Genomic DNA, 21761 nt, shown 5'->3' on the forward strand with positions numbered 1-21761 from the left:
TTATCTTCTGAGACAAAGTGTTTGTAAATGGGAGAAACTGAAACTGACTCCAATCTCTTGGGTGTCTGATCTTGAAGAAAACTGTTTCACACCACCAAACCTGGAGAGTTGTTTCTGAAATTGGAATGAGAGTCATCAAGTCATGCAGTACGGACACAGACCCTTTGGTCAAACCAGTTCATGCTGACCATCATCCCAAACTAAACTCATCCCACCTGCCTGCGCTTGGCCCATATCCCTCCAAACAATTCTTATTCATGTGGTTATCGCAACGTCTTTTAAATGTTGTAACTGTAGCTGCATCCACCACTTCCAATGGGGTTGTGGAAAGGGCGAAGGGGAGTAGTGGGTCAGTGATGAGGGATCTGTGGATTCTTGGGGTTGGTGAGGAGGTGATGGAGCTTCGAGACCAGCTGGGTCGTAGGTGTCAGGTTGAGCGGGTTTGTCCAGTCGGACACATTCATGTCGAGGGTGTTGTCGGGTCAAGGGGAATGGGGAAAGTGTGTCGGTGACAACGACTGACTCCCGATCAGAATTTCGGGCCAATGAAGTGTAACTTGAATAATTCCATTGATTGGAATCATTGGACTAAAGAACCAGTGGGAACAGAGACTGAAATGAAGGAGCGTCGCTCCAAAAGCTAGTGTGCTTCCAATTAAACCTGTTGGCCTATAACCTGGTGTTGTGTGATTTTTAACTTTGTATTCTTTACTGACTGCCAGTAGAGGGCAGTTTTATAAACAGGATACCGGGATTTCTGAGATAGGACATTGGTGGAATTGGTCAAATTTCCAATGTGGGCACATGTCCATAATATGTCTAAGGAACAGTCACTGCATTCAATGGAAGTTAGGGAGAAGAGTATATCTTTCTCGAGGTACGGAGACCAGAGTAGTCTAGGTTAATGCAATGTGTAGTTTGGGGAAGACAAAACAGTTTTAGAATTAAGCACATCCCACTGTTCAAAATGTATAAAGGTAACAGAACCTTATAGAAAGGTTTCATTTCAATTCCTTTTCTAAAGCTATTTGTGTTAGTCCACCTTTTTTATACCAAACAATAAGAAATTTCCCATTAAGTATTCCCTTGTCTTTTTCCAAGTCTTTCAGGAAATCAAGGACAAGTTCTTCATATTGTTTCACATCAGTTATGTTGGAAATAGTCCTGCAACGGAATTAAGAATACAGACATTTAATTCATTCCTCGTGACAAAACCTGTCTGAATCAAATAGATTAACAGGCCAACAGCAACAGGAGTCAGGCTTTCAGCCCATTGGGAACCCTCCATCATTCCGTTCCATCATGATTACAGGAACAGAATCAAAAAGCAATCAGAATGGACAGTCCCGTGGCCGATAAGGGGATACAGTTTTGGTGAGGAATTCTGAGAGTTGACATCAACTTAACGGCACTGTTCAAAAAATTGCATGGCAGAGGGACAGGGAAATCTTGGTGCACTGATCTTTTTTGAGAGAGTGAATAGCAAAGCAAACAGGGCCTTGAGTTTATAACGAGATGATTGATTCCTCAATCGAGGAAGTTTTGCTGAACCCCTATGAAATTCTGTTATGACCATTGTGGCCATTGATGATCACATTTTAGGGAATACATGAGTCTCCTTAAGAGGTTGCAGAGAGTCCTCACTAGAATGGTTCCGCAAAGGAGGACGAAGAAACTTGTAAGGAACAGGAGAATTGAATATGAATGTAATTCATAAAAATCAAAATCGGACTGCAAAAGCTTCCATTGGTGATGATTTGGCTAAAATGGATGTGGGTCCAGCCAGAGTTGGATGGATTTATTTTCAGGAACACAGAAGTGGTCGAGGAGTTGAATGAATGAATATGTTGTGCCTGTTTTCACTGAAGTGGTGGATCCAGTGACTGTGATGCCATTGAATGTCAGTGGGTGATGTTTACCTTCTGTCTTGTTGGAGATGGTCAGTGCCTGACAGTTATGTGGTGCAAACCAAATTGGTGCAGTTATGGACAGTGAGGAAGGTTGTCAACGGATACAGCAACAAATAGAGATCACTTGGAAAGATGGGCAGTAAAATGGCATGTGGAGTTTAATCCAGACAGTTGTGAGATAATGCACTTTGGAAAGTTAAATAGAAGAATTCAAAATTATACAAAAAAATGTCAAGAATTAATCTGCAGAGGGATCTTGGGTCAAGTCCATAGCTCCCTGAAAGTGGCAATGCAAGTGGATAAGGTGGGAGAGAAGACATAACGGCATGTTTGCCTTCATCAATCTGGGGCTTGAGAATAAAAGTTGCAAAGTCATGCTACAGATTACAGGAAGGATGTGGGGGCCTTGGACATGATGCAAAAGAGATTTATCAGGATGTTGCCTGGATTGGAGTGTATTCACTATAAGGAGAGTTTGGGCACACAGATTGTTTTCACTAGAACATCAGAGGCTGAGGTGGGGCCTGATGGAAGTATATTAAATAATGAGAGGCATGGAGAAGGTGGACAGTCAGAGTCTTTATCCCAGGGTGGAAATCTCAAACACTAGTGGGCATAAGTTTATGGTAAGAGGAGAATGTGCGAGGGGAGGTTTTATACACAGTGTGGTCAGTGCCTGGAATGTGCTACCCAGGGTGCTGAAAGATGTAGATATGGGAGTAAAGTTTAAAAGTCATTTGGACAGATACACAAACACGCCGGGAACAGAGGGGTATGGACCTTGTGCAGGCAGATAGGGTTAGGGTTAGGGTTAGATCAGCTCAGGTATTTGGGCGAAACAGTCTATTCCTGTGCTTTACTCTTCCAGTGTGACTCTTCTTCAGAGATTTATTTGGACTTGTGTTCAGTCAGTCCTATCGAAGAGGGAAATGGTTAATGAGCATGTGCCAGGTATGACTCCAACCAGTGGAAATTCTTCCTGGTTCCCATTGATTCCAGTTTTGCTGGAACTCCTTAATATCACATTTGTTCAGACACAGCCTCGATGGCAAGGGCGGTCTCTCTCACCTCAGCCCCGGAAATCAGCTCCTTTGGAAATGTCTCCTCCCACCATCAACACACAAAGTTAATAACGTGTACCATCTACAAGATACACTGCAGAATCTCACTGAACCCTGTCCACCATCGACAAGGCACAGGTCAGGAGTGGGATAGACTACACACCACTTGCCTGTATAGGGAAGGCTGGAAAATCCCTCAGATTGTATTGCAACCAATCACCTTGCTCCTTTTGCATCACCGTCCAAATCTGTGCTCTCTACTATCTATGATTTGGAGATGCCAGTGTTGGACTGGGGTGTAAAAAGTTACAACTCTCACAACACCAGGTTATAGTCCAAAACGTTTAATTGGAAGCACTGGCTTTTGCAGCGCTGCTCCTTCATCAGGTGATTGTGGAGTACACAATCGTAAGGCACAGAATTTATGGCAAAAGTTTACACTGTGACTTAGACCCCTTTTCACACACACACAACCCCCACCCCAGACACTCTCACACCAGTCCCATACTCACATATGCATCTTCTCACAGACTTAGACCCCTTTACACTCACACACACACATACTCTCTCGCACAGACACTCACAACCCCCACCCCAAACACACACACACACACACATTGGTGGGGTGAATTTGAACTTGCAGAGTTACTTTGTACTTTGCTCAAAAACTGCACAAATCCATGTAAGACTTTGTTAACTCACTTTTTAGATAAGAATCAGTCTAAACATTATGGCACAGACAACAGAACACAGGGGGCTAACACCTTCAACATCTTAACAGCTTATCTGGGCTGACACCAATAGTTACAGTTAATCTGAGAATGTAACTTTTTAAAAACTTTTTGTGACTTACATATGAAAGAAGTGAAACTATCATGGTCATTCTAACAGATGAGAGACTTAACAAACAATCAAGGTATTTTTCAATGTATAATTTCAGTTACATTACACTGTAAACTTTTGCTATAAATTATGTGTCTCACAATTGTGTACTCCACAACCACCTGATGAAGGAGCAGCGCTCCGAGAGCTAGTGCTTCCAATTAAGCCTGTTGGACTATACTCTGATGTTGTGTGATGTTTAACTCTCTACTCCCTAGAAGGACTGAGGGCAGTAATCACATGAGAACACCACCTCCTGTAAGATCCCCTCCAAACCACACTCAACCCTAACTTGAAAATATATCACCGTTCCTTCAGTGTCACTGGATCAAATACCTGGAACTCCCTTTCTGACAGCATTGTGGATGCCCAAGTACCCAAAGGATGGCAGCAGTTCATGAACTCAGCTCACCGTCGCCATCTCCAGGGCAATTGGGGATAGGTCAAACCCAAATCTCATGAATGGAGAAAAAATGAACCAACATCAGGATCTGGCCATTAGAGAGACCCACACTCCTGCCATTTCTACTGACCCACCTCACCCACTCTACACCCCCATGACAGTATCCTGCGATCCTCTACCTGGTAACACACACCTATCAGCCTGGGAGTCAGTGCTGATGCTTGATCTCTCAGGTACAGTGCCATCAGCAGCCAGGAGCCAGCAGTGCTTGAGGGTCACTGAATGCAGCAAGCTTTCCCTGAGAGAGCTGATGTGGGGCTCTTATCAGCTCTCCAGTCAGTGGGTGAGACACTGATCACCTCCATTCAATTACTGCCTGTGAGCTACTGACTCACAATCGCATCTATTAGAACTACACCCTTTGGGATAAAGAATCTCTCAGCTGTATCCTTTCTGCTACAAAATCTGATTTACAAAGGGATATGACAAAGGGAAACGTTAACCCTGTTTCTGTCTGTCCACAGATGCTGCCAGACCCGCTCAGCCTCTGCAGCAATTTCTATTCTTGTTTCAGATTGTCAGCAGCCGTGCTTCGTTGTTTTATATTTGTATAAAAATCTGAAATTCTGTAACTCCCACTGTTTCATATCTTGATTTCAACTACAATATTCACCTCAGGGGATCTCCCATCCACCACCTCCAACCTCAGTCCCACAACCCCGCACCGCCCGTTTCTACCTCCTGCCCAAAATCCACAAACCTGACTGCCCCGGCCGACCCATTGTCTCAGCCTGCTCCTGCCCCACCGAACTCATCTCTGCATACCTCGACACGGTCCTGTCCCCCTTAGTCCAAGAGCTCCCCACCTACGTTCGGGACACCACCCACACCTTCCACCTCCTCCATGATTTTTGCTTCCACGGCCCCCAACGCCTTATCTTCACCATGGACATCCAGTCCCTGTACACCTCCATCCCCCATCATGAAGGCCTCAAAGCCCTCCGCTTCTTCCTTTCCCACCGTACCAACCAGTAACCTTCCACGGACACCCTCCTTCGACTGACTGAACTGGTCCTCACTCTGAACAACTTCTCTTTCCAATCCTCCCACTTCCTCCAAACCAAAGGAGTAGCCATGGGCACCCACATGGGCCTCAGCTATGCCTGCCTCTTCGTAGGATATGTGGAACAGTCCATCTTCCGCAGCTACACTGGCACCACCCCCACCTTTTCCTCCGCTACATCGATGACTGTGTCGGCGTTTCCTCGTGCTCCCACGAGGAGGTTGAACAGTTCATCCACTTTACTAACACATTCCACCCTGACCTCAGATTTACCTGGACCATCTCAGACTCCTCCCTCCCCTTCCTAGACCTCTCCATTTCTATCTCGACCGACCGAATCAACACGGACATTTACTATAAGCCGACCGACTCCCACAGCTACCTAGATTACACCACCTCCCACCCTTGCACCTGTAAAAACGCCATCCCATATTCCCAATTCCTTCGTCTCCACCGTATCTGCTCCCAGGAGGACCAAATCCAAAACCGAACAACCCAGATGGCCTCCTTCTTCAAAGACCGCAATTTCCCCCCAGACGTGGTCGACGATGCCCTCCACCGCATCTCCTCCACTTCCCGCTCCTCCGTCTTTGAGCCCCGCCCCTCCAATCGCCACCAGGACAGAACCCCACTGGTCCTCACCTACCACCCCACCAACCTCCATATACACATCGTATCATCCGCTGTCATTTCCGCCACCTCCAAACGGACCACACCACCAGGGATATATTTCCCTCCCCTCACCTATTAGCGCTCCGGAAAGACCACTCCCTCCGCGACTCCCTCGTCAGGTCCACACACCCCCACCAACCCAACCTCCACTCCGGCACCTTCCCCTGCAACCGCAAGAAATGCAAAACCTGCGCCCACACCTCCCCCCTCACTTCCCTCCATGGCCCCAATGGATCCTTCCATATCCGCCACAAATTCACCTGCATCTCCACACCCATCATTTATTGCATCCGGTGCACCCGATGTGGCCTCCTATTCCTTTGGGAGACAGGCCGCCTACTTTTCAGAGAACACCTCTGGGACACCTGCACCAACCAACCCAACCGCCCTGTGGCTGAACACTTAAACTCCCCCTCCCACTCCGCCAAGGACATGCAGGTCCTTGGCCTCCTCCATCACCAGATCATGGCAACACGACGCCTGGAGGAAGAGCGCCTCATCTTCCGCCTAGGAACCCTCCAACCACAAGGGATGAATGCAGATTTCTCCAGCTTTCTCATTTCCCCTCCCCCTACCTTTTCTCAGTCCCAACCCTCAGACTCAGCACCACCTTCTTGTCCTGCAATCTTCTTCCCGACCTCTCCGCCCCCCCCACCCCGGCCTATCACCCTCACCTTATCACCCTCACCTTAACCTCCTTCCACCTGTCATATTCCCAACACCCCTCCCCCAAGTCCCTCATCCCTACCTTTTATCTTAGCCTGCTTGGCACACCCTCCTCATTCCTGAAGAAGGGCTTATGCCTGAAACGCGATTCTCATGCTCCTTTGATGCTGCCTGAGCTGCTGCGCTTTTCCAGCAACACATTTGAATGAGTTAACTGACATCACAAACTAAGGTCCACCCTTCACGATACATAGGTATCCTGTCAGTGGTGGGAGCTTAGAGTTGTGAGGTGATTTTTTTTGATATGTGTTCACCAGAGTTATGGAGAACTCTCCCGAGGGACTGTTCTTCATGTTAATGGCGTGCAGCTAAAGTTGTGATTTAGATTTATGCTGAGGCTGAACCTATCTCCCACAAAAGACAATCACATGTCTTTGATATAACGTAACTACTAGACCAGGTAAGGATGGCATTATCCTTCCCTAATGGACATTAGTTAACCAGATAGAGTCATACAGCATGAAAACAGACTCTTTGGTCCAAATCGTCTATGCCAACCACATATGCTAATCTAGTCCCATATCCCTCCCTATTCATATACCCATCCAGACGCCTTTTAAATGTTGTAACATTCGCATAAACCAAATCATCCGCCGACATTTCTGCCACCTCCAAACAGACCCCACCACCAGGAATATATTTCCCTCCCCACCACTTTCCACCTTCCGCAAAGACCGTTCCCTCCGTGACTACCTGGTCAGGTCCACGCCCCCCTACAACCCACCCTCCCATCCTGGCACTTTCCCCTGCCACCACAGGAACTGTAAAACCTGCGCCCACACCTCCTCCCTCACCTCTATCCAAGGCCCTAAAGGAGCCTTCCACATCCATCAAAGTTTTACTTGCACATCCACTAATATCATTTATTGTATCCGTTGCTCCCGATGCGGTCTCCTCTACATTGGGGAGACTGGGCGCCTCCGAGCAGAGCACTTTAGGGAACATCTCCAGGACACCCGCAACAATCAACCACACCGCCCAGTGGCCCAACATTTCAACTCCCCGAGGACATGGAGATCCTGGGCCTCCTTCACCGCCGCTCCCTCACCAGACGCCTGGAGGAAGAACGCCTCATCTTCCGCCTCGGAACACTTCAACCCCAGGGCATCAACGTGGACTTCAACAGTTTCCTCATTTCCCCTTCCTCCACCTCACCCTAGTTCCAAACTTCCAGCTCAGCACTGTCCCCATGACTTGTCCGGACTTGTCCTACCTGCCTATCTCCTTTTCCACCTATCCACTCCACCCTCTCCTCCATGACCTATCACCTTCACCCCCTCCCCCACTCACCCATTGTACTCTGCTACTTTCTCCCCACCCCCACCCTCCTCACGCTTCAGGCTCACTGCCTTTATTCCTGATGAAGGGCTTTTGCCTGAAATGTCGATTTCGAAGCTCCTTGGATGCTGCCTGAACTGCTGTGCTCTTCCAGCACCACTAATCCAGAATCTGGTTTCCAGCATCTGCAGTCATTGTTTTTACCTCATTGTTTTCCTGACAATCGTCAATGGTCATGACACTCTTACTTCAAGATTTTTATCAACTACAAATTCCACCATGAGCCACAGCAGGATTCAAACTCTGGTCCCCTGAACACCAGCTGGGTCTTCAGGTTGAGAAGAAAGTGAGGTCTGCAGATGCTGGAGATCAAAGTTGAAACTTTATTGCTGGAACAGCACAGCAGGTCAGGCAGCATCAAGGGAACAGGAGATTCTAGGTTCAGGTTGAGAGTCTAGTAATAATTCGACTGGGACACTGCTTCCCTGCTACTTTGAGCAGCCAGCAGTAAGGATAGTGGTGGTGAATTGACTCAAGGTATCCCAGCTGGTTCTGATCCAAACTGACGTTTACATGGTGTAGAGGGGCTGGTGTTGGACTGGGGTGGACAAAGTCAGAAGTCACACAACACCAGGTTACCCAACAAAGGAGCAGCGCTCCGAAAGCTTGTGATTTCGAATCAACCTATTGGACTATAACCTGGTGTTGTGTGACTTGTGAATTTTACAATGTGCCGGCAGCTAGCCTATAGCATCACTATACAGATATGAGGGTGAACAAAAAGACCCAAATACACTACAGCACAATATTGGCGATAGTTCAAAGGATAAACTGTAATTAACCCACACAATGAGGGATGACGCACACTGCAATTATGAAGTTATCTCTAAGAGTTCCTTCAGGTAAAGGATTATAGATTTGGCACAAAGATGTAACTGCTCAGCATTAAAGTGTGAACAAAGAAATTCACCAAGCATTCTTAGACACCACCTTCCAAACTCGTGACCACTTCCATCTTGAAGGACATGGGAACACCACCACCCTCAAGTTCCCCTCAAAGCCACTCCACATCCTAAATATATCCTGATATAAATGATTTCTGATTAAGCGCTTTTGCCCGAAATGTTGATTTTCCTGCTCCATGGATGCTGCCTGACCTGCTGTGCTTTTCTAGCACTGCACTCTCGATCCTAAATATATCGCCGTTCCCTCACTGTTGCTGGGTCAAAATCCTGGAATTCCCTCCCTAATGGCATTGTGGGTAGACCCACAGCAGGTGGACTGCAGAGGTTCAAGAAGGCAGCTCACCCCCACCTTCTCAAGGGGCAACTAGGGACAGGCAATAAATGCTGGGTCCAGCCAGCGACGCCCACATCCCATGAGTGAATAAAATAAACAGGTCCCCCCCACCTTTGTTAAGGACATATAGTTGGTTTTTAAACACATCTCTCCCTGATCTCACCACCTGCCCGTGAGGAGATTATGATTTGATATTTCTCCTAATTTTGAAGAGAGGAGAATGTCTCTCCTCACTCCCTCTGTTGGTAGACTCTGACTTGGTAAGGACTGCAATAACGTTGTCAGACATTTATTTGAAATCAAACAAAATTCCCACAGGAGTCACTGTTTTCTTTCCGGGTTATAGAGAGTTTTCTGGGAACTGAGAGGGTGTTCCTCATGGGACTGACATCAAACTCTGACATCACCCTCTGTCCTTATGACGGTAACATTTGCACTTCCTCAGATATCAGACATCTCAAAGTAAGATGTTTGGGATTATCCACTGAAGCTAAATAACAATTATTCTTGTCTGCATTCAGAAAGGGACATAAAATAAATCTCTTAAATATTACTGAAATCCAAGGGACTGGTGAGGATGAGGAGTTGGAGAAGATTAGTCTTAGTAAAGAAATGGTAATGGAGAAACTGATCAGATGAACTCTGAATCAGCCCTGATACTTAATTCTTTGAAGTTTGCATCAAATGTAGACAGATCGATTAAGAAGGCGTTGAGCATACTTGCCTTCATTGCTTAGATGCTTGAGTATCAGAGTTGGGACACTGTGTTGAGGTTGTACAGGAGATTGGTGAGGCCTCTTCTGGAGTATTGTGTCCAGTTCTGGTCACTCTGTTATAGGATGGGCATTATTAAAACTAGAGAGAGGTTTCAGAAGAGATTTCTGAGGATGTTTCCAGGAATGAAGGGTTTGAGCGAAAAGGAGAGGATGGATAGACTGGGACTTCTTTCACTGGAGCAGAGGAGGTTGAAGGGTGACCTTACAGAGGTTTATAAAATTGTGAGGGATCTAAATACGGTGAATGACAGGTGCCTCTTCCCTCGAGTGGGGAATTAAGACAAGGAGGAGTATTATTACGGTGAAAGGAAAAAGATTTTAAAAAGACATGACGGGCAACTTTTCCGCACAGATGAGTTTGTGTGTGGAATGAACATCCAAAGAAAGTGGTGAATATGGGTACAGCTACAATGTTTAAGGGACATTTAGATAAGGACATGAATAAGAAATGTTTAAGGGATATGGGCCAGGGCCAGGGCCAAGCCCAAGCAGTTGGAACTAATTTAGTGTGGGATTATGGTCAGCATGGACTGTTTGGACCGAACAGTCTGTTCCCGTGCTGTGTGACTATGACTCAACAATAATAGCGTCAATAGGAATGGGAATATTGTGGGAAATTCCATCCAAGTGGATGATCTGCCATTACCTAGAAAGGTGAAGCTGACTAAAGGGGCTGCTTCAAAGTCCCTTTGTTGTCAGAAGCAACAAATATATGTAGGTTTTTTATTAACAACAAAATTCCTGATATATGGACTTGCCTGGGCCAGCATTAGTACACAAGAGGGAACCATCTATCTGTGTGATCCTGAGCAACAAGAGACTATACACCACCTATGCCAGGATGATGTTCTTGTATGCCAAGAGACTGATTCCTTCGATGTGTTGAACATTACCCAAGATGATTTATATTATTATACATTAATTATTATGATTGCCGTAATGGTCAACTTCATCAAGAAGATTGGATAGTCCATTTACAGAACAACCCCCAATGGTCTTTATCTTGTCAAGGTGTTATATTTCAGTTTGATTTCAGCTGTACTTTGGGCATCCCTGGTAAGCCTTGTCCCCATTCAGATAGATCAAGATAGTAAAAGAGACAAAGCGGGGGGGAATATTAACCTTCACTAACAATTTGTTTCTAGAAACCCCTAATAAAATATTTGGAGAGGATGAAGTAGTTTGTTATGCCCTTACTTCAGCAAGAGACTCCCTGACCCCTTTTATCCTCCCAAATCCTAACATGGAGATAAGTGGCCTGCGCCATCCTAAACCGGGTCCCATCCCGGAAATTGGAGTTATGTAAATGAAGCATGCCCCTGACTGCAAGACCAAACCGGACTGAACCATGATGCAAGTTACAGGTAAAACAAATTAAATCCAGCGTCTTCATGATCCCAAATGCCGTATGACAGCCTTGATAGGGTTGATTGGAACCAGGATACCCACTGGTGGCGGAACCTACCTCATGTGCCCGCTCGATGACCACTGCTGGACAACTCTTCCCTGAGAGGATCCTGAAAATGGGGACAGGCAGACCCCACCACTTCAACTTTGAGACTGGCAACAAGACAGCAAAACCCCCAGTGACAAATGGCTGGCCCTTGCTTTAACTGTTGAAATGTGGCCACTGAAGAGTTACGTGTCTTTAATGTTATCTTGGATCTGACGTGAGGAATCGACATGCTCTCTTCCTAGGAAAAGGAAAATCTACTAATATACACTGACTCTTCATTGACAACATGGGCTAAATAGAGTCATGGAGGCATAGAGATGTACAGCACGGAAACCGACCCTTTGGTCCAACTCGTCCATGCCGACCAGATATCCCAACCTAATCTAGTCCCATTTGCCAGCATTTCGCCCATATCCGTCTAAACCTTTCCTATTCATATAGCCATCCAGATACCTTTTAAATGCTGAAATTGTACGAGCCTCCACCACTTCCTCTGGCAGCAAATTCCATACACGCACCACTGTCTGCATGAACAAGTTGCCCCTTAGGTCTCTTTTATATCTTCCTCCTCTCATCCTAAACCTATGACCTCTAGTTCTGGACTCTCCCACTCCAAGGAAAAATACTTTGTTTATTTATCCTATCCATACCCCTCATGATTTTATAAACCTCTATGAGATCAGCCCTCAGCCTTTGACGCTCCAGGGAAAACAGCCCCAGCCTATTCAGTCTTTCTTATAGCTCAAATCCTCCAACCGTGGCAACATCCTTATAAATCTCTTCTGAACCCTTTCAAGTTTTACAACATCCTTCTGATAGGAAGGAGACCAAAATTGCACACAATATTCCAAAAGTGGCCTAACCAACGTCCTGTACAGCTGCAACATGATTTCCCAACTCAAACACTCAATGCTCTGACCAAGAAAGGAAAGCATACCAAATTCCTTCTTCATTATCCTATCTACCTGTGACTCCACTTTCAAGGAGCTATGAACCTGCACTCTAAGGTCACTTTGTTCAGCAACACTCCCTAGGACCTTACCATTAAGTATATAAGTCCTGCTAAAATTTGCTCTCCCAAAATCCAGCACCTCGCATTTATCTGAATTAAACTCTATCTGCCCACTTCTCAGCCCATTGGCCAATCTGATCAAGATCCCGCTGTAATCTGAGGTAACCTTCTTCGCTGTCCACTACACTTCAAATGTTGGTGTAACCTGCAAACTTACTAAGTATACCTCCTATGTTCATATCCAAATCATTTATATAAATGTCGAAAAGCAGTAGATCCAGCATCGATCCTTGTGGCACTCCACTGGTCACAGGTCTCCAGTCTGATAAACAACCCTCCAATACAACCATCTGTCTTTTACCTTCGAGCCAGTTCTGTCTCCAAATGGCTCGTTCTCCCTGTATTCCATGAGATCTAACCTTGCTAACCAATCTTCCATGGGGAACCATGTCAAATGCCTTACTGAAGTCCATATAGATCACGTCTACCACTCTTCCCTCATTAATCCTCTCTGTTACTTCTTCAAAAAACTCAATCAAGTTTGTGAGACATGATTTCCCATGGACAAAGCCATGTTGATTGCCCCGAATCAGTCCTTGCCTTTCCAAATACATGTAAATCCTGTCCCCTCTGGATCCCATCCAAAAACTTGCCCATCACCGACGTCAGGCTCACAGGTCTATAGTTCCCTGGCTTCTCCTTACTACTTTGTTAAATAGTGGCACCATATTAGCCAACCTCCAGTCTTCTGGCACCTCACCTGTGACTATCAATGATACAAATATCTCAGCAAGGGGCCCAGCAATCACTTCCCCAGCTTCCCAGAATGCTGGCAAATGGGAAGACATTTATAGAGGATACCTGGTGGGCATGGACGAGTTGGACTGAAGGGTCTGTTTCTGTGATATACATCTCTGTGACTCTGACAAAACTTGAAACAGAGTTTGGAGTTTTTAATGGGATTCCTGACAGCAGCATTTCCTGATTCATTCCCTTTCTCTCTCACTCTCTCATCTTTCATGTTGTCCTGGTTGACTCACCTTGCTCCTTCCCTTTGGGTTTTCAATTACAACATTTAGAGAATTTATTGAAATCCTTCTACATTGAGCCAACGTTAATGACCATATGTCCCTGTGTTGTGTATCGCTGTGTATGTTTTAATACATTATTTAAACAGAGAAATGCATTGGGGAATGAGGGATGGGCATTAAATAGCAGCCAGGCCAGGGACACCTTCACTGAATGAAAGGATAAAAACATCATTACTTACACCCTGCTGAATTGGGGCAGGTGATGTCCTCATGGGATTTATCACAAGGCTATTAATCCAGAGCCCAGGTCAGGTTCTGGGGACCTGGGTTGAAACCCGGCACAGACCTTCAGCCTGTGATCATGCTTTTCAAAAACAGGGTTAGATTGAGTGAAGACAGGAGCAGTAGGAGAGCTCCCTGACTCTACAGTCCTTGCATTGATCCCCACCATCCCCCTTCTCTGTGAGCACACTGACACTTCCCTTCACCTGCTGCTGGAGATGGAAGCCCTGATATTCTTCTTACTGCACAAGCTGGCAGTAGGAGCCAAGCAGGCGATGGCAGCTCATGTAGAAAGTGTTAATGAGGTCCGAGGAGTAATTTCAGTCCAGTCTCATGGTTCAGGTTGGGATATGCACTGTCGGTGCACTGCAGGTTATGGAATAAAAACAGCATGAAACAATCTCCACTGGTACAAACACGACAGAAGAGAGGAAACTCTCAGCTGTACTGACCTTGTCCTAGATGACTTGTCCTGGCTCTAGACAGTCAACATGAGTACAGAGGTCGATCACCTCCTGCTCTGTGTCATATGTAGCAATTTGATGTCCAAAGAGGACAGACACAGTTAAGAAGATTCTCAGCATCTTGGTGTTCTCTCAGATCACTGGTGAATGCACTGACTGACTCCTCAGCACCTTCAGGTGGATCTGCAGTTTGAACACTGAGCTACAATCTTTATGTACTCTTTCATGAAGATGATTTTGAACACAGTTTCGCTTCCAGTAGGAACATGGTGTCTTGGAGATACAATCCAGCTGATTAATTATGGAAATTTCTCTTTGTTCTGACTTTGCAATGGATTCAGAAATCATTAACTCTCTGTGTGCTGGCTCCTGGGAACTCTGAAAACCCAGGAAAGCAGTAATGGGTAATGCAAGGATAAGGTAGGGGAATGGTCTGGGTGGCATATCCTTCAGTGGGTTGGTGTGGACTAATGGGCTGAATGGCTTGTTTTCACACTGTGGGGATTCAATGATTCTATGAGCTATTCTGCTCTCTGACTATGGACAGACCATTGTTTACTCACTGAGTAGTAGATGAGGTCGGTGTGGGTGCTGACAGCCCAGTGACTGGAATATCTCACAAACATCCTTCTCTCCTCCCCTGGGATTACTGAGAGTGGCTGAGTGACCCTCACCTTCAAAACTACTCCCACTGACATCCTTCTTCTGACACAGGCTGTACACCAGTGAAAGGCTATCACTGTGGCACAGACTCTCACTGGGTCAGCGTTGCCCTGAGACTCTCACTGGGTCAGCACTGCCCTGGCACAGACTCTCACTGGGTCAGCGTTGCCCTGGCATTTGCTCTCCATTAATTACTGTTTCTGGTGAACAGCATAACTACAATCTTAATTCTATTTGTACCTGTTTACAGGGATTCGGGGCTGAGGGGAGAAAGCAGGAGAATTAGGGTTGGGAAACTATCAGCCATGACCGAATGGCAGAGTAGACTCGATGGGCAGAATGGTTGAATTGTGCTGCTATGTCTATGGTGTCCCAATGTACATTAATTACTTGCAATGAGAATGTGTTGTAATGACACCCCTCCCTCCTACACCATCCCTCAAGCCACATGTTCTTTCATTTCTACGCTGGCTAGCACGTGGCACCGGTCGTAATCCCGAGATCACTACCTTTGAGGTCCTCCTTTTTAACTTCTTTCCTAGTTCCCTGAATTCTGCTTTCAGGACTTCATCTAATTTTTTACTTATATCATTGGTGCCTATATGCACCAAGACAACTAGCTGTTCACCCTCCCCTTTTAAAATGCTCTGCAGCCAATCGGTGACATCCCTGACCCGAGCACCTGGGAGGCAACATACCATCCAGGAGTCCCATTTTTGGCTACAGAACCGCCTATCTACTCCCCTTACAATAGAATCCCCTATGACTATAGCCCTAGGAGTCATTTTCTTGCACTAAACTGCAGTGCCCGCCACGGTGACATGATCTGGCAACTGCTGCTCTCTCCTGGTGAGCCATCTCCCCCAACAGTATCCAAATCGGTATACCTGTTTTGGAGGGAGATGACTGCAGGGGACACCTGCACTGCCTTCCTACTCTTTTTCTGCCTTTTGGTCACCTATTCACTGTCTCCCTCAGCAATTCTAAACGGTGGTGTGACCAGTTCGCAAAATATGCTCTCCGCGACCTCCTCAGCATTGCAGATGCTCCACAGTGAGTCCATCCGCAGCTCCAGAGCCATCATGCAGTCAAACAAGAGCTGCAGCTGGACATACTTCTTGCAAGTGTAAGAGTCAGGAATGTCAGCCACGTTCCTGAGCTCCCACATCAAGCAAAAGGCACATGTCACGGGTCTGAGGTCCCCTGCCATTGTAAGTCTTAGCTTTATATCAACTAACTAAAACCAATCAATGCACTTAAATATATGGAAGAAAAGAAAGAGAAAAAAGTAAAAACCTTATCTTACAGTCTTCTTCATCTGGTTAGAGGAGGGGGGTGGGCATGTAGTATCTTGGGTTGAGCCGCTGTCCAAATATATACTAAGTCCTTATCTTCCTGGCACCCTCCGGGTCTCCACGTCACCTCCAATCTGTCTCCCGCTGCTCCCAGACAGGTAAAAGGCCAGGAAATTGCTGGAAAAGTTCAGTAAGTCTCAAAAGCATCTGGGGAGAGGAAAGAGAGTTAATGTTTCAGGTCTGGTGAGCGTTCCTTCAAAAGAGTAAAGAAGTCTCACTTCAGTTATAGTAGTGGATGACATCCGTATTTTTGCTCATCGTACCCAAGAGTGAATTCAGGTCAGTGCAATGACATCATTGGACAGTGTGGGAAAGTGTGTTTGAAGATTCTGCAGACTCCTGGGGTTGGTGGGGAGCTGAGGGAGTTTCAGGTCCAGCTGGATCATGGGTGTCAGGTGGAGGGGGTTTGTCTGGTCTGACAGGGTCATGTCAGGAGTGCTTTGGGTCGGGGGAATGGGGAAAGTTGTGTTGGTGACAGCCACTGACTCTCAAAAGATCAGAATTTCCGACCCAACGTTGATGTTAATGCACTAAATAATTTTGAAAGAAGAATAAATGCCACATTTTTGGTTAAGGTTGAAATTATTGACTGCCAGTACAGGGCAGTGTTTATAAACAGGATTGCAGGATTTATGAGATAGGAAATTAAAATTGGTCAAATTCCCAATGTGGGCACATATACATAATCTGTCTAATGACCAGTCACTGCATTCACAGGAAACAAGGTATAAGGGTATATCTTTCTCTCGCTAATGAGATCAGAATTATGCACAGAACTTTTTGGTTAATACAATGTGTAGTTTGAGGAAGACAGAAAAGTTTTAGAATTATCACATCTCATTGTTCAATACATACAAAGGTAACAGAACCTTCCAGAAAAATGTCATTCCAATTCCTACGTAAAACCTACTTGCATTAATCCACCTTTGTTCTTCAAGCACATTGGATAAGTGAATAACAACGCGCAGAGGGACAGTCAATCCAGCACCGAAGGTATTGTAGCTGAATGTGCACAAAATAAGGTAAATGAGCTTATAGGGCAGATTGAAATTGGCAGGTATAGAAAAAATACAGCGCAGTACAGGCCCTTTGGCCCTTGATGGTGTGATGTGGAGGGCATCACAGAGACGTGGCTGTAGTGGAACAGCAGTTGGAGCTAAATATCCAAGGATATACATGCTGTAGAAAAAAACAGGCTGGTGGGCAGAGGGGAGTGGGGGCATTAATAAAAAAAATGAAATTAAATCAATAATAAAGAACTAAGTAGGGTCAGATGGTGTTGAATCTGCATGGGTAGAACTGAAGAACTGCAAAGGTGAAAAATGAGGGAGTTATGTACAGGCCACCAAACAACAGTCAGGATGCGGGGCACAAGATACATGCCTTTTCTATTTCCTGGTGTAAGAAAGGCCATGTTACAGCGATCCTGGGGGATTTCAATATGCAGGTGGACTGGGAAAATCAGGTTGGTAGTGGATCATAAGGAAAGGAATTTGTGGAATATTGACGAGATGGTTCTACAGGATTATCCTTATTCCCTTTGTTGAACAAGGGAATAACATTTGCCACCCTCTAAACATCTGGCCAGTGGATCGTGAGGACACAGACATCATCGCCAAAGGAGCAGCAATCTCTTCCCTCACATCCTGTATAAAACTTGGGTATATCCCGTCTGGCCCAGAGGACTTATTTATCCTCGTGTTTTTCAAAATTTCCAGCACATTCTCTTTCTTAACATCAACCTGTGTCACACTGACCTCAGAAACGTCAAGATCCCTCTCAGTAGTGAACATGGAAGCAAAGTATTCATTAAGGACCTCCCCTACCTCTTCTGACTCCAGACACAAGTTCTCTCCACTATCCCAGATCGGCACAATCCTCTCTCTGGCCATCCTCTTGTTCCTCACAGAAGTGTAAAACGCCTTGCAGTTTTCCTTAATTCTACCCGCTAAGGCATTTTCATGCCCCCCCACTTCTAGCTCTCTTAAGTCCATTCTTCAGTTCCTTCCTGGCTACCTTGTAACTCTCTACAGCCCTCTACATTCCTGAAGAAGGGCTCATGCCCGAAACGTCAATTCTCCTGCTCCTTAGATGCTGCCTGACCTGCTGCGCTTTTCCAGCAACACATTTTCAGCACAGCCCTGTCTGATCCTTGCTTCCTCAAACTTAAATAAGTTTCCTCCTTCCTTTTGACTAGATGTTCCACATCTCTTGTTATCAAAGATTCCTTCACCTGACCATCCCTCCCAATCCAGCACTTGCAGCAAGTGCTCCAAGAAACAATCTCCACATTTTTGTTGTGTATTTCCGAGAAACATCTGTTCCCAATTTATGCTCCACAGTTCCTGCTGAATAGCATTGTAATTCCCCCTGCCCTAATTAAATAACTTCCCCTACTGTCTTTAACTATCGGGTGAGTTCCCACCTTCATACAGTGTAGTGAAGTGCACAATTGTGATTCAATATACAGTTGTGTTCTTGTCTACTGCCTAGTTTTCAGGTGTTTCTACCTTGTCTACTGCCTAGTTTTCAGGTGTTTCTACCTTATCCTCATTGACACATGCTGCAGCAACTGACTCACAGTTTCGTCTTGTGTTAGTATTAACTCATCTACACAACTGTAAATATAAAGTGGTGATGATGACTTCCCCTTTGTGATCTTTATCGTTCTTCCATGAACATTTTCCTCTGGGAATGTGGTGCCCTGTGGGTTGGACCAATCTCTCAGCATTCCCTTTGTCAATTTTGACTGTTGTTCTGCTGTAAACCTGGTGTTGGAGCACTCTGATATTCAAACAAAACCTTTTCCTCATTCATCCTCCTAACAATATTCTCCCCAGATACGATTATAGCCACTGACGGAGGCATTGAGACAGAGACTCCTCTCGTGAGATCTGTCAGCACAAACCTGATGTGATTTAGCTTCTCGGTTCGGAGAAGTCCAGCCTCATGTTGATTTTAATGTTTTGAAGTTTCTGCTCTACAAAAATGCAGAAATAGACTTTCAACCCCTTGAGACTATTCCCATCCTGTGGTCTGTCCAAATGTCACTCCAGTTCCCACTCCCATCTCTTCACATTCCCTGCTCCAGGCTTCTCTTCCCCTTCCCTAGTTGCAATCTCTCCAAGACCTTTTCCTGGACCACGTTCCCGATGCCAGGGATCATTCCCTCCAATCTAATGTGGTGTGGCATCCTCATGCCATGTGGTATCACTCTCCCACCCACCACCTTGTTCCTGCTTGGTTCAGGATTTACCACAAGATTTGTCACAGTTCCAGGGAGTAAAGAGCCTGGGAAAATGACAGGTACATTTTGCGTTTCATGTTGTAAAATCTGCATTTAGTCAAATTCAGAGACTTGAATGGTCCAGGTATGGATGGAGCCCCTTTAAGTCTCAATATTTTTCTACATATCTCATGACTCAACATTAAAATATTCCATCACCATTGAGATACTATTGAGAAAAGGGGCCAATTGATATTCCTCTTAGTGCAAAGTAATAGAGTTAGTTCAGTATCTTTCTCATGAACAGCGATGTTGTAAATGTTGGCCAACATATTTGGTTTAGTCATTTCACATTGCATACACAGTGTTTGTTGTTTCCTCTTGGGGTGTTGGAGATTCTGACAAGATTGGGCATCAAGGAATGGACAATAAAAACCAAAGATGGTGGTGAGTCACCTGTTTGGAGTCCTCTAATCCTGATGAAAGGCTTTTGCCCGAAACGTTGATTTTCCTGCTCCTCGGATGCTGCCTGAACTGCTGTGCCTTTCCAGCACCACTCTAATCTGGACCACCCAATATTCACTGAAGTAAAATTAGACTCAAAAGGCAGACCTGAAACTAAATTCCAATTGTACGTCCATACATCTACAAGATCTGCATTTCAGAGCAATGAGCTCCACTTTAAAAGTGGTGGTCGTTCACGTTGAAAAATTAAGTTGGAAAAAACTTGAACAGAAACATATTTGGTTTAGTCATTTCACATTGCATACACAGTGTTTGTTGTTGCCTCTTGGGGTGTTGAGGATTCTGGCAAGATTAGTTTTTATTGCCCATTCCTTGATGCCCAAAGATGGTAGTGAGTCATCTGTTTGAATCGCTGTGGTCTGTGTGGTGTCTATACACTAGCATTGTTAAGGTAGTTGTTCTAGGATATGAAGCCAGTGATGGTGACACAATGGAGAGTAATGTCTCAGAGGGAAACTTGGAAATGATAAGTGTTCCCATCTACCTGCTGCATTTGTCCTTTGAGTGTGAATGAGGACAAACAGCTGAAGAAGCTGCAGTACCTCACTGCATCCTGTAGCAAGTACAGATTGACAGAACAACATTCCTGCCTCTGATGGAACAGAGTACTGAAGATAATACATGGGATTCCGGTCAAGGAGATTGGCTTATTGTGAACTGTTGTGTCTACTTTCTGGAATGTTGTTGGGAATGCACCCATCCACGAAATTGGGAATATTCCATTTACACACTAGAATTGTAAGTTTTACCAAGGTTTGTTTGTGCAAAGGGTGAGTCAGTGCACAATCTCTAATCTGGCCTGATAGAAACAGTATTGATTTGGATGGTCAAGTTCAGTTTCTGGTCAATGAGAATGACCAGGAATTTGAAACTTGGACCTAACAGTGTTAATATGATCAGACATGGTCACTGCCTGGCACTTTTACAGCATGGATTTCACTTGCCATCCAGGTATCAAAGTTGTCCCGCTCTGAATTGCTGTGTGTAATCATGAACTGCTTCATTATCTGAAAAATAAAGAAAGAATCTGAAGACCCCAGTCAGTAGAGAACAGCCCCATTGAGGGGATTATTTAACTCTGTGTTCACCATTGAGGAAGCAGGATTCAGAAAGACTCATTTTTTCCATTTCATGAATATACTTTATTCATAAAAATATCTTTGCATATATACACATTGTCACAAACGCAGTTCAGTTCTGTACAGTATCATATCAAGGAAACAAAGAAACATTGGAGTTTGATTCCATTATAACAAACCAAAGGCATCTCTGACACATATAGGACTATATTCACATGCATTTGAGGTATTCACATTACAGTACCAGACCCTCCTGCAATGGACTCCTATTTAACTTCAGCAGGAAGACCTCAGACAGTGCTCTTTCTCCACTGCGCCTTGGCAGCAGCTGCCCCAAGCTTTAGTGTGTCCCTCAGCACGTAGTCCTGGACCTTGGAATGTGCCAGTCTGCAAAACTCGGTCTTACAGAACAAGGAGTTGACCCTGACTAACAAGTTTCAGGCAGACCGAACAGCTTCTTTCACTGAGTTGATGGTTCTCCAGGCACAGTCAATGTCTATCTCGGTTTGTGTCCCGGGGAGCAGACCATAGCACAGAGCTCTGTGTCAGAGCTGCTCGGGACGAACCTTGACACAGCCACTGCATCTTTCTCCAGCCT

The 21761-nt window shown here is 45.4% G+C and overlaps 1 protein-coding gene across 2 annotated transcripts in view; it reads right to left on the reverse strand.

Annotated features, from left to right (window-relative positions):
- Positions 1-971: 971 nt before the first annotated feature.
- Positions 972-21761, reverse strand: part of LOC148151308 (EH domain-containing protein 3-like) — a 53911-nt gene continuing 33121 nt past the window's right edge. Inside the window, exons 2-3 of one of the 2 annotated variants that reach the window (XR_015754420.1) lie at positions 16275-16480; positions 972-1164 (exon numbers count right to left, since the gene is read on the reverse strand). Coding sequence is in view for 1 of the 2 variants with exons in the window: in XM_087983223.1 (XP_087839349.1) it covers positions 1002-1164 (163 nt within the window). In the remaining variant the exon portion in view is untranslated. The remainder of the gene's footprint in view (positions 1165-16274; positions 16481-21761) is intronic. The other variant, XM_087983223.1, reaches the window with a different exon arrangement.

The sequence above is a fragment of the Chiloscyllium plagiosum genome, unplaced genomic scaffold (assembly GCF_037043375.1).
Source record: "Chiloscyllium plagiosum isolate Xiang-an unplaced genomic scaffold, Cpla_swu_hap1 HiC_scaffold_3, whole genome shotgun sequence".
In the NCBI taxonomy this organism is placed as follows: Eukaryota; Metazoa; Chordata; class Chondrichthyes; order Orectolobiformes; family Hemiscylliidae; genus Chiloscyllium; species Chiloscyllium plagiosum.